The sequence below is a fragment of the Micromys minutus genome (assembly GCF_963924665.1).
Source record: "Micromys minutus genome assembly, chromosome: 22".
Taxonomy (NCBI): Eukaryota; Metazoa; Chordata; class Mammalia; order Rodentia; family Muridae; genus Micromys; species Micromys minutus.
The window spans coordinates 2,386,822-2,400,149 of NC_137957.1; the positions used below are offsets into that span (position 1 = coordinate 2,386,822).

The following is a 13,328-nucleotide window of genomic DNA, read 5'->3' on the forward strand; positions in this document are numbered from 1 at the left end:
TACCACAATTTTTATATCCATTCATCTACTGAAGGGCAGCTGGGTTCTTTCCAGCTTCTGGCTATTATGAAAAAGGCTGCTATGAACATGGTGGAGCATGTGTTCTTATTGTATGTTGGAGCATCTTTAGAGTATATGCCCAGAGGTGAAATAACTGGGTCTTCAGGTAGGACTATGTTCAATTTTTCTGAGGAACTGCCAGACTGATTTCCAGAGTGGTTGTACCAGTTTAAAACCCCACCAACAGTGGAGAAGTGTCCCTTTTTCTCCACATCCTCACCAGCATCTGTTGTCATCTGAGTTTTTGATCTTAGCCATTCTGACTTGTGTGAGGCAGAATCTCAGGGTTGTTTGATTTGCATTTCCCTGATGACTAGGGATGTTGAGCACTTCCTTAGATGCTTCTCAGCTGTTCAGTATTCCTTAATTGAGAATTCTTTGTTTAGCTCTGTACCCCATTTTTTTTGATAGGATTGTTTGATTCTCTGAAGTCTACCTTCTTGAGTTCTTTGTATATATTGGATATTAGGCCTTTATCAGATGTGGGATTGGTAAAGCTCTTTCCCCAATCTGTTGGCTGCCGTTTTGTTTTCTTGACAGCATCCTTAGTCTTACAGAAATTTTGCAATGTCATTTCTCTATTCTTGGTCTTAGAGCACAAACCATTGGTGTTCTGTTCAGGAAAATTTCCCCTGTGCCTATGTGTTCTAAGGCTTTCCCTACTTTCTCTTCTAATAGTTTCAGTGTAGCTGGTTTAATGTGGAGATCTTTGATCCACTTGCACTTGAGCTTTGTACAAGGAGATAAGAAAGGGTCTATTTTCATTCTTCTGCATGCTGAGTGCCAGTTGTACCAACACCATTTGTTGAAGAGGCTGTCCTTTTTCCATTGAATGTTTTCAGCTCCTTTGTCAAAGATCAAGTGACCATATGTGTGAGAGTTCATTTCTGGATCTTCTATTCTGTTCCATCGATCCACTTGCCTATCTCTGTACCAGTACCATGTAGTTTTTAATATAATATAATACAAGGTTTTAGCCTTGTAATATAGCTTGAGGTCATGGAAGGTGATTCCCGCAGATGTTTTCTTGTTGTTGAAGATAGGTTTTGGTATTGTAAGTTTTTTGTTACTCCAGATGAATTTGCAAATTGCTCTTTCCAACTCTGTGAAGAATTGAGTTGGAATTTTGATGGGGATTACATTGAATCTGTAGAATGCTTTTGGTAAGATGGCCATTTTTACAATGTTGATCCTTCTAATTCTTGAGCATGGGAGATCTTTCCATCTTCTGAGATCTTCAATTTCCTTCTTTAGAGATTTGAAGTTCTTGTCATACAGGTCCTTCACTTGCTTAGTTAGAATCACACCAAGGTATTTCATATTGTTTGTGACTATTCTGAAGGGTGTCTTTTCCCTAATTTCTTTCTCAGCATGTTTGTCCTTAGAGTAGAAGAAGACTACTGATTTGTTTGAGTTAATTTTATACCCAGCCACTTTGCTGAAGTTGTTTATCAGCTGTAAAAGTTCTCTGGTGGAATTTTTGGGTTTATTTCCCCTTCTAAGTGAGATTTAAGCATCTTTGCTTGGGCCTTCTTTCTTGCTTACCTTCCTTGGTCTGTGGAATGTCACATGGGTGTCCTGTACTTTATGGCTAATAAACACTTATAAGTGATAATACTATATATGTCTCTTTGGATCTGGGTTACCTCACTCTGGAAGATATTCTCAAGTTCCATCCATTTGCCTGGAAAATTCATGATGCCTATTTTTAATAGCTGAATAGTATTCAATTGTGCAGATATACAACCTTTTCTTTATCTACTATTCAATTGAGGGACATCTAGATTGTTTACTGTTTCTGGCTGCTATGAACATCGTTGAGCAAGTGTCCTTGTGGAATAGTGGGGCATACTTTGGGTTTATGCCTGAAAATGGTATAGCTGGGAATAGAGGTAGAACTACTCCCAATATTCTGAGAGACCACCAAATTGATTTCCTAAGTGATTTTACTAGTTTGAACTTCCACTAGCAATGGAGGAGTGTTTCCCTTGCTCCACATCCTTGCTAGCATGTGCTATTAATTGAATTTTTCATTTTAGCCATTCTGATGGGTATAAGATGGAATCTCAGGGTTGTTTTAATTTGTATTTCCCTGATGACAGAGCATGTTTTTTATTTATTTTATTTTAAAAATTTATATTTCAGTTGTTGCCACTCACCACCCTTGGCTCCCTCTCCCACAGTTCCTTATCCCATTCCTTATTCCCCTTGCCTCTGAGAGAGTGCTCCCCATCCCAGGCTCTCCCATTTCCTGGGGCCTCAAATCTCTGGAGAATTAAGCACATCTTCTCCCACTAAAGCCTGACCAGGGCCTTGGCTATATTTGTGCCTCAGACTGGTCTGTGTATGCTCTTGGTTGGTGCCTCAGTCTCTGGGAGCTCCCTGGGGTCTGGGTTAGTCGAGACTGGTCTTTCTATGAGGTCACCATCCCCTTCAGCTTCTTTAATCTTTCCTCTAACCATAGGGTTACATGATTTGAGTTCATTGGTTGGGTGTAAGTATCTGTTTCTGTTACAGTCAGCTGCTGTAAGGCCTCTTAGAGGGCAGTCATGCTAGGCTTCTGTCTGTGAGCACATCATAGCATCAGTAATAGTGTCAGACCTTGCTGCCCTCCCATGAGACTGGTCCCAATTTGGGCTGGTCATTAGACTGCCTTTCCTTCAGTCTCTTTTCCATTTTTGTCACTGCAGTTCTTTTAGACAGGAATAGTTTTGGGTCAGAAATTTTGACTGTGGGCTAGTAACCCTGTCCCTCCACATGAGGCCATATCTATCTACTGGAGGTGGAATTTTTGAGTTCTCTCCAATGTTGGGCATTTTGGCAAAGGTCACCCCATTGAGTCTTTAGAGTCAACTCTAGGGTCTCTGGTACTTTCTAGATGCCCCACCACCACCATCTATCCCCTGAGGTAGCTTATCTCTTGGCTTTTTAGGCTTCTCTTCTGTCCTCAGGCCCCCGTACCTGATCCTGATCCCCCTTTCCCATCCTCTCTCTTCCCTCCCTCAGGCCCCTCCCTCCCTCTGCATCCTGTGATTATTTCTTTTCCACTTTTCCAAGTAGAACTGAAACATCCTCACTTGGGCCTTTCTGTATGTTACATTTCTTAAGGTCTGTGGGTCCTAGGAGCTCCATACTTTTCTGCAAATATCCACTAATTAGTGAGTATATACCATATATGTCCTTGTGGGTCTGGGTTACCACACTCAGGATGATATTTTCTAGTTCCATCCACTTGCTTGCAAAATTCATGATGTCATTGTTTTTAATAGCTGAACAGTATTCCACTGTGTAAACGAACCACATTTTCTGTATCCATTCTTCTGCTGAGGGACATCTGGGTTGTTTCCAGCTTCTGGCTATTATAAATAAGTTGCCACAAACATGGAGCAGGTGTTCTTGTGGTATGGTGGGGCATCTTTTGGGTATATACCCAAGAGTAGTATAGCTGTGTCTTTAGGTAGAACTATTTCCAATTTTCTGAGGAACCTCCAGACTGATTTCCAGAGTGGTTGTCCCAGCTTACAACCTCACCAACAATGGAGGAGTGTTCCTCTTTCTCTACATCCTCGCCAGCATCTGCTCTCATCTGAGTTTTTGATCTCAGCCATTCTGCTTGGCGTAAGGTGGAATCTCAGGGTCGTTTTGATTTGCATTTCTCTGATGACTAAGGACTTTGAACATTTCTTTAAGTGCTTCTCAGCCATTTAAGATTCTTCTGTTGAAAATTCTCTGCTTAGTTCTGAACCCCATTTTAAAATTGTGATATTTGGTTTTTTGGAGGTTAACTTCTTGAGTTCTTTATATATTTTGGATATTAACCCTCTATGAGATGTGAGGTTAGTGAAGAGTTTTCCCAGTGTGTAGGCTGCTGTTTTCTCCCATTGACAGTGTCTTTTGCATTACAGAAACTTTTCAGTTTCACAAGGTACCATTTATTGATTGTTGGTCTTAGAGCCTGAGCCATTGGTATTCTGTTCAGGAAGTTTTCCCCTGTGCCTGTGTGTTTCAGGCTCTTTTCCAGTTTTTTTTTTCCCACTAGATTCATTGTATCTAGTTTTATGTGGAGATCTTTGATCCACTTAGACTTAAACTTTGCACAGGGTGATAAATGTGGATCTAGTTTCATTCTCCTGTATACAGACCACCAGTTAGACCGACACCATTTAATGAAGATAATTTCTTTTTTAATTGGATATTTTATTTATTTACATTTCAGATGTTATCCCCTTTCCCGGTTTCCTCTCCACAACCCTCCTATCCAATCCCCCTCCCCCTGCTTCTATGGGGATGCTCCCACTCCCACCCACCCACTCCTACCTCACTGCCCTGGCATTCCTCTACACTGGGGTATAGAGTCATTACAGGACAAAGGGAATCTCCTCCAGTTGTTGCCAGATAAGGCCACCCTCTGCTACATATATGGCTAGGACCATGGGTTCCTCCATGTGTACATTTTGGTTGGAGGTTTAGTCCCTAGGAGCCCTGGTGGCGGTGGGGGGGGGGGTCTGGTTGGTTGATATTGTTGTTCTTCCTATGGGGTTGCAAACCCCTTTAGCTCCTTCAGTGTTTTCCCTAACTCTTCCATTGGGGTCCCCATGCTCAGTCCAATGGTTGGCTCTATCAGAGCCTCTCAGGAGACAGCTATGTCAGGCTCCTGTCAGCAAGCACTTCTTGGCATCCACAATAGTGTCTGGGTTTGGTATCTTTATATGGGATAGATACCGAGGTAGGGCAGTCTCTGGATGGCTTTTCCTTCAGTCTCTGCTCCACACTTTGTCCACACATTTCCTTTAGACAGGAGCAATTCTGGCTTAAAAATTTGGAGATAAGTAGGTGGTCCCTGGGCTGGAGAGATGGCTCAGCGTTTAAGCCTCTGTTCTTCCAGAGGTCCTGAGTTCAATTCCCAGCAACCACATGGTGGCTCACAACCATCTGTAATGGGATCTGATGCCCTCTTCTGGTGTGTCTGAGGAGAGTGACAGTGTACTCACATATATAAAATAAATAAATCTTTAAAAAAAAGTGGGTGGTCCCATCCCCCAACTGTTTGAGTTAATGTCATAACCAACCACTTTGCTGAAGTTTATCAGCTGTAGGACTTCTCTACAATTTTTAGGGTCACTTGTGTATACTATCATATCATCTGCAAATAGTGATATCTTGACTTCCTCCCTGCCAATTTGTATCCCAATGATCTCCTTTTGTTGTCTAATTGCTCTGGCTAGAACTTTAGATACTATATTGAATAGGTGGAGAGAGTGGGCAGCTTTGTCTTGTTCCTTATTATTTTCTTTTTGTATTAGTTTTCTATCTTTATTCGTTTTCAAGGCTTTAAGATGGGAATTACTTTATGCCTTATGGTCCCAGGCTATAAAGTTAGAATGATAACTCTGGAGTAGCGTTCAGGTCTCTACACTCCGTTCCAGTCCTTCCGTTAGATAACCTCTTTTTTCCATTACTGTGGTCATCACACTAAGGTGCACATGCAGCTTCACTGTGGCCGTTCCAAGAAACAAAGCTGAGCGCAGGTCCTGGATCCCAGGACACAGCAGCCAGTCAGTGTGAGCGGTCAATCAGTGTGAGCGGTCAATCAGTGTGAGCGGTCAATCAGTGTGAGCGGTCAATCAGTGTGAGCGGTCAATCAGTGTGAGCGGTCAATCAGTGTGAGCGGTCAATCAGTGTGAGCGGTCAGTCAGTGTGAGCGGTCAATCAGTGTGAGCGGTCAATCAGTGTGAGCGGTCAATCAGTGTGAGCGGTCAATCAGTGTGAGCGGTCAATCAGTGTGAGCGGTCAATCAGTGTGAGCGGTTAATCAGTGTGAGCGGTTAATCAGTGTGAGCGGTTAGTCAGTGTGAGCGGTTAATCAGTGTGAGCAGTTAGTCAGTGTGAGCGGTCAATCAGTGTGAGCGGTCAATCAGTGTGAGCGGTCATGAGCGGTCAATCAGTGTGAGCGGTCAATCAGTGTGAGCGGTCAATCAGTGTGAGCGGTCAATCAGTGTGAGCGGTCAATCAGTGTGAGCGGTTAATCAGTGTGAGCGGTTAATCAGTGTGAGCAGTTAGTCAGTGTGAGCGGTTAATCAGTGTGAGCAGTTAGTCAGTGTGAGCGGTCAATCAGTGTGAGCGGTCAATCAGTGTGAGCGGTCAATCAGTGTGAGCGGTCAATCAGTGTGAGCGGTTTAGCCTACTCCACAGTGTCAGGAATCACTGATGGGATGACCTGTGCTCTGCCCACATTGGCTCAGAGGCTCTGAACATAAGGACAGAAAGTACCACACCTCTTTGCTTACACTTGATGTGTGACTGCTTGCTCAATCATAAAACTCAGTATTTGATATTTCATATTTCCTTTAAGGAGCAGTTTCACTCAAAAACCCTACCTGACCTAACCCCCTTTAAAAAATTTTATGAACTGTCAGTTTCATCCTTTTATCTGAAGTGAAGTAATTACATTTTTTTCCTCTGCTAAGAGAGACATGACTAAACAAGACATTTATTATTTCAGCTCATTAACTAGCACTACAAGGAAAAATGAGATTCAGTCCTGTCTGACCTGGGATCAAATGGACTTCAACTCTTCACGGATTCTTTAGCTGAGCAAAACCTAAGATTTCATAGTGTAAGGCCGAGCATATGGAGTGCTCGTGGGTGTGCTGGAGAAGGGTGTGAAATCTGGGCATCACCAAAGATGACCCTGAATGCTGTCAAAGGGCTCATGCCCTACAGTTTTCAAGTCACATTCCAGCCTCTCACCCAGAGGTGTGAAGGGGCCTCTCATGGCTGAGACACCAGGCCAATTCAGCTGCCCTAAACCAGCTTCTCACAGCCCCACACAGGAGGGGGGGCTCCCTTGTAACCTGTTTTCTACTGGAGTCACATTTTTTACGTCACTAAAGTACTCAAAAATCCCTGTGGGACACTATTAGGATACTCAGAAGCCCAGCGCTGGGGTGGAAACACTTCTTCATTATTCCTATACTGTAGGCTAAGAGTTGCTTGGGCCTTACTACAATCTCACAAGTGCACTACTTTGGGAAGCACACTCTGGTTATTGTAATGTCCTAGCACACAACTGTATGAAGCCTCCTGAACACACAGGCAGGCTGAATGGTTATTAGAATGACAGCTTTCAGACTTACTGGTATCAGCAATTTGACTTTTCACTGTGATCCCACAGCTTTGTCCATGCTGGGAGAACGAGCGCTCTACAGTGAGCAGTGCTCCCAGCCCCGCTTCATCTAGTGTTTTGAGACAGTCTTACTTATAGTCCAGGTGGGCCTGAACCTCACTCTATAACTCTCACTGGCCTAGAAGGTTTTCTGTAGCCCAGGCTGGCCTCAGACTCTTCATACTCTTCCTGCTGGAGCCTCTCAAGGACTGGAGTACAGCTGAAGGACCAACCATGCTGTGCCTTTTATTTTAAACGAGAGCTTCTGACTGGGAAGATAGCGCCTCCATAGTTCTTAGGTTAGCCACGCTCTTGTTCTGTTAACTTTTGAGAGGTGGGCAGACACATCAGCTGGTTGCATCCATTTTCTCTTGGGGAGGGAATAGCACAATGATTTCTTAAATCAGGCAATGATCAAAACATCTAGACAACTGTGAGAGAATAAAGAAGCACTTTCTTTAAACTTAACTTCTCGTGGTTCTATTTATAACTAATCAAAAACTAGTTACAATCTTGATTAATTGAATCAAAGTATGCTGACATTAGTTATACCCCCTTTTCATTCATCTAGTATGTAGAAGAGAGAAAATACCTGGAGGTAAAGTTCTGTCCAGGACCAACATTCCAGAGTTGGTTGCAAGGCTAACACCCATCAGCTTTCTTTCTTTTTTTAATCAATTATTTTTTTAAAAATATTTCACAGCATGAGGAAATACAAAATTAAGACAAGCATTTTCCAAATCTTGCCAATAAGCCTGCGGTGCCAAACGGGAAACAGAGGCTGGGCCAGGAGTTAAGAGACCAGTTAGGCTCCTGGAGACCCTGTCTCAAACAGAAATAAGCGGGGTTGATAGCACACATCAAGCTCTGGACATCACGAGTGTGCACACCCACACATACACGTGTAAAAACAATTCCCCATCCCCAATGGCTTGCTCTAATCTGTTCTGTGTACTTATTACAAAAGCCAAGATAACAAAATTGCCTTTATTACAAATTTCTGCAAACTAGAAGATCCAAAGATCTATTCCAATTACCTTCTACACCAAACTACTCCAAATTCTATTCACATTATTTCTCAGCCCCGGGCTTGAGACTTCTAACGTTCACAGACGCTTTGCTCACTCTCCATTCTTTGGGTAGATTTTAGTCATTTACATGAATTGAAACGTCACACATTCTATATAATTTATAAGCTAATTAACAAGTTAGAAGATTCCCCAACACCAGGAAAAGCTTAATCTTAAACAAAAAGCAGCTTTCACATCTGCTGTGTGGCATCAGTAACAGGAACGAGTGTATAGTTTAAACTGTCCTAATTCTTGCCGATTGTAGCATTCTCAGAAAGGACCCCTCCTTTGATAATGCAGAAAGTGCAGAGACATCTAAATGGTTCTCTGTTCCCTTCAAACTCGTTTCCTTCAAGCCTGTTTTGTCTCTGCTCAATCCGAACAAGTCTCATCCTAGCTCTGGGATCCTTCAGCACCCACAGCAATGTGCGGACCTTTCTCTTGGGAAAGGCGCTTTGAACATCCCTCACTTCCGTTCTCCACAGGCCTGCTCTCCGCCCAGCGACGGAGGCTGTGCCGATTGGGTTCAGGGGTTGCTTTTTCATGACCTTTACTAGTGCTTCTGGTTGTACGATTTCTGAAACTGAACCATCGTGTGAGTCCTCTTCATCTTTCGTCTGAGGAGTTTCTGGGTCCATCACTGGGTCGACTTTCTCTGACGGCTCCTCCATGGCGGTGCGCAGAAGCCTCAAAAACGAGCTCAGACAGGGTGGCGGATGAGGAGAAGGTACGCACAGCCACTAACTTCATCACCACTAACTTCATCACCCGTGCACCACCAGGGGGGCTTAACGAAGTATTCAGTGATGTCCGGCTAGTGCGTAATAATGACAGTCTCAGGGAAGGGGCAGCACACGCCTTTGTCCTGTATGACACGGATCAGTTTACACCCGTAAAGACAGAAGGCTGTGCTGACCAGGTCTTAATTACAGAGCACGGTGACCTTGGTAGCCTTGGTTACAGCAGATTTTTAGATCCAAGAAACAAAATTTCCTTTAAGTTTAATCATTTACGGAAAGACGCAAGTAACCCGCAGCCAGAGGATGTGGATGGAGGCTTGAAGTCTCGGAGGGAATCGTGTGACAGTGCTGTTTACGCTAAAACTTAGGGGCAGCAGACCATTATAGCATGTGTTGAAAGCCACCAGTTTCAACCCAAGAACTTGTGGAATGGTGTCGGAGCTCGGAGTGGAAGTTCACCATCACACCGCCTACAGCCCAGGAGGTAGGAGGGCTCAAGAGTCAGGTTCACTGTTATGAAGATGGCAATGTTCAGGAGGTTCGTCAGGAAGATGTGCAGGACTCGGTAACGGTTTCTGACGAAGTCCAAACTGCCAAGGAGCTTATTAAAATCACAGAGAGTCGGGAAAACGAGTACCAGACAGCAATTAGTGAAGATTATCAAGTTAGGTCAGACATCACCTTCAAGGCTTCGAGCTGGCAGCTTCCGGTTACCCGCACCCAAATAGACTGGAACAAGATACTCAGTTACAAGATTGGCAAAGAAATGCAGAAAGCTCAAAGGCCGTCTGTAGGAGTCTCCAGTACACGGGAAGAAAAGGATGCAGCGGGTGTGGTCATATGATAGATAAGTGATCTGTGAACGCTCGGGAGTGATTGCTAGTTAACTAAGCCAACAGATCTTCCGGTCTGATGGAGTGCTGCCGAACCTACAGCACTGTCTTGACTGTTTGGTGTGTGTGTGTGCTTTGTGATTTTCTGTTATTGCTCTATCTACTTGTAAATCTTTAAAAAAAAAATTCTGCTACATTTAATGTCGAAGAGATATATCCTGAAGTCATTCTCCTGTTTAGAAAATTTCCTAGCTATGAAGGCCTGTTGCTAGTTTTACAGAGTTACCTGTTGAGTACTTTTTACCCCCATGCCTTAAAGCACTTTCAGTACAGTGGCTCTTAGTGATCTACCATTGCTGAAGAGGCTCCGCTACCCACACGCTAAGTGGACAACACACTCCCCCCAACCCCGTCTGACTGCTTTGGCGGTTTATAGCATCATATAACAACTGTAGTTTTCAGACATTTGGATTGGGGCTTTGGGGTCCATGTTGGAAGGCAAAGGAAATTTCCTGGAAATGCCATGGCAACATTCTTTGGGGACTTGTTTTTAAATCCAAAGACTTGAACCACATCCCCTGCACATGAATGCTGGCTTATTTTCATTTTCTCCTTGTCTCCTCCCATCTAGTTCTGTTGTAACCGGGGATGTAGGAAGAACAGCTTAGAACAAGCATCGGGAAACTAGGGTTGTCAGTCACGTGGGTCTGTTTTCTTCAGTCGGAGGAAGCGAATGATACCAGTCACTAGAACGCTGGAGTGGCGTGCTCAGACAACCTTGTGATCCTCACTCTTCTCTTAAGAAAGCCTCCACCTTAATCTCTCCCACCCCAATACTCTGAGCATTGTTTAGGCCCTAATACTGGCCTTTGTTTCTCAGTGAAGGATATTGCGTATCCTTCCTCTCTAAGAGTCCTAAGTTCTGTTTGTCAGTCAGTAGAGTCTATCTTTATTGTAAAGGTCACAAGGGAGTTTAGATGTAGCTTTGTTATAAGAATTGTTACATGGACACTTTTCCCCCAAGGTTCTACTATGTTTAAATGTGTGGAAAAATTAAAACACAGGGTCAGAGTCTAGAAGTCTTGATCCAGTCTGACCAAGTCTGGCTATACCAAGTTTTCATTCTTATCTATCCTGGGTGGCCATTCCTGCAGGATCACCTCAACAGACGGTGGCATTTTTTAGAAGAATTCTGCTCATTGGTATTGATATGAGAACTGCTGACCTACTGTGGATGTAGTAGAGTATAGAACACAATAACAGGTATCTGTTCTTTAAGCTCTCTGGTAGGATTGTTTTGTAAGCAGACAAATAAACAGCTGTGTCCCACAAAGCTGGAATGAACCAAACTGAACAGGAGGGCTCCCAGACAGTATCCATCCGTCATGACCTGGTATTTCAGAGAATGCTAGTGCTTACTTCCAAACATGTAAAATTCATTCCAAGTTACTCTTTCTCCATCCTCTACCTGCCTAGAACACATATGTAACTGTGATAGTAGTTGCCTTCCCAGGTATGTTGGCAGGTATGTGTGTGATCTCAGAACACACAGGTAATATGACAGGACCTAAGGCAACTGGTAATGGTGGATTCATTACATTGTTTACACTTCTATGACCAGGCCTTAGGGGAAGGTCAGTTAAAAAAAAAAAAACCCAAAAAAGTAGTGTCTTCCTACCTGTCTCCAAATACAAGTTAAAACAGAAGGGTGTTTTGCTTTGGCTTTGCTTTTCTTCTTCTTTTTGCTCAGTCATACAGTCAAGCAGGAGTTTGTTTGCAAATGGAAGCTGTGTAAGCATTTTTTAAAATTTCAAATAAAATATAGTTGTATTTAAAAAACTAGCTCCGAACAAAGTTGCTTCATTTGAAAAGACTGGAAACCAAAACCCAGCTAGCAGAGGCGAAGTCGACCCATCAGCTTTCTTCCCTGAGTGAGAAATAAATAGGAACGTGAGTCCCTGAGCGAGGAAGGGAGGCCTGTAAGTTCAGGAAACACGAGTTCTCCTGGGTCCCTGGGTCCATCGGCACAAAGCTGCACTCTTCTTGATATGTATAATAGAACTGAATCTGGATAAGTCTGTCTCACAATAAATTACTCTATACTTTAAAAAAAGCCCATAAAGCAGTATTCAGAGTTGGTAGAATTTTGGCCTTTTACAAAGGAAGCACTGTCTCAAGGAATCCTGAAGACACGATCAAGTTTAGTATTGGACATGCCACAGTACTTTTAGTCATTCGTAATTTAAATGCCAGTTGTCCTTTTGCCCCTAGAAAGTGATAATAGCTTCAGAAGTATAAAAATCTTTGTCTGCCAGGCTATTCCTGGGGCAAGGAGATGGGTGAGTGGGGGAACACTCTCACAGAGACGACGAGGAGGCATGGGATAGGGGGATTCCAGAGGGGAAAACCATGAGGGGACAACATCTGAAATATAAGTAAGGAAAATGTCCAATAAAAAAAGAGAAAGCAAACATAAGAAAGATAAAACATCTATAGGCCATTTGTGGAGGCGCTTTAATCCCAGCACTTGGGAGACAGAATCTCTGTGAGTTTGAGGCTAGCCTGGTCTACATAGTAAGTTCCAGGACATAGTAAGTTCTCTACAGCCAGATCTCTGTAGAGAGAACCTATGGATAGAAGGAAGGAAGGAAGAAAGAAAAGAAGCAACAGAAGAGGAGGAAGAGAAGGAGGAAAAAGAGGAGAAGAAGGAGGAGAAGAGGAGGAGGAGGAAAAAGGAAGAGGAAGAAAAAGAGGAGGAGGAGGAAAAAGAAGAAGAAGGAGGAGGAGGAGAAGAAGAAATTCAAACAGCATCCATGAACAGGTAGGTGAGTGTGCTATGATCACCTGTCCCACTTTGTGTTTTCATGATGCACACCATATCAAATCCATGGGCACCTGAACAGCCAGGACAAAGAAGGTTAATATTCTCATTAAATCATTCCAAGTTTCCTGATATATATATATATATATATATATATATATATATATATATATATATATATATATATGTGTGTGTGTGTGTGTGTGTGTGTGTGTGTGTGTGTGTGTGTGTTGTATGTATATATATTTATATACATACATATATATATGAAAGTAACACACAAGCTCGCACAATGTACTGTATAATGTGTATCATCTTTATTAAAGTAAAATTCTTTCAGCTGTAAGTAATTGTACAGTGTTCTCTGAAATGTGCATATATCAATACAGGAAAGCAACGAACTGTTTTCTGTACCCAAATAAAGTAGTTCAAAACAGCAGCAACAACAAAAAAGATCTTTTTATTTATTTTATGTAAATACACTGTACACTGTCATTGTCTTAAGACACACCAGAAGAGATCATCGGATTCTACTACAGATGGTTGTGAGCCACCATGTGGTTGCTGGGAATTGAACTCAGGACCTCTGGAAGAGCAGTAAGTGCTCCTAACCACTGAGCCATCTCTCCAGCCTTTGTTC

General features: G+C 42.9%; 1 protein-coding gene and 1 pseudogene across 2 annotated transcripts; one reads left to right on the forward strand and one right to left on the reverse strand.

Annotated features, from left to right (window-relative positions):
* Positions 1-8,539: 8,539 nt before the first annotated feature.
* On the reverse strand, positions 8,540-8,965 carry LOC308435251 (developmental pluripotency-associated protein 3-like; the record flags this gene model as incomplete). The annotated part of the gene is made up of 1 exon (XM_080935932.1): positions 8,540-8,965. One exon carries the CDS (start codon positions 8,963-8,965, stop codon positions 8,540-8,542), a length of 426 nt encoding a protein of 141 aa, XP_080792058.1.
* LOC308435252 (F-actin-capping protein subunit alpha-1-like) lies at positions 8,964-9,878 on the forward strand (annotated as a pseudogene). Its single transcript has 3 exons — positions 8,964-8,969; positions 9,022-9,232; positions 9,403-9,878. The product of its transcript is annotated as an F-actin-capping protein subunit alpha-1-like (transcript).
* Positions 9,879-13,328: the final 3,450 nt, after the last annotated feature.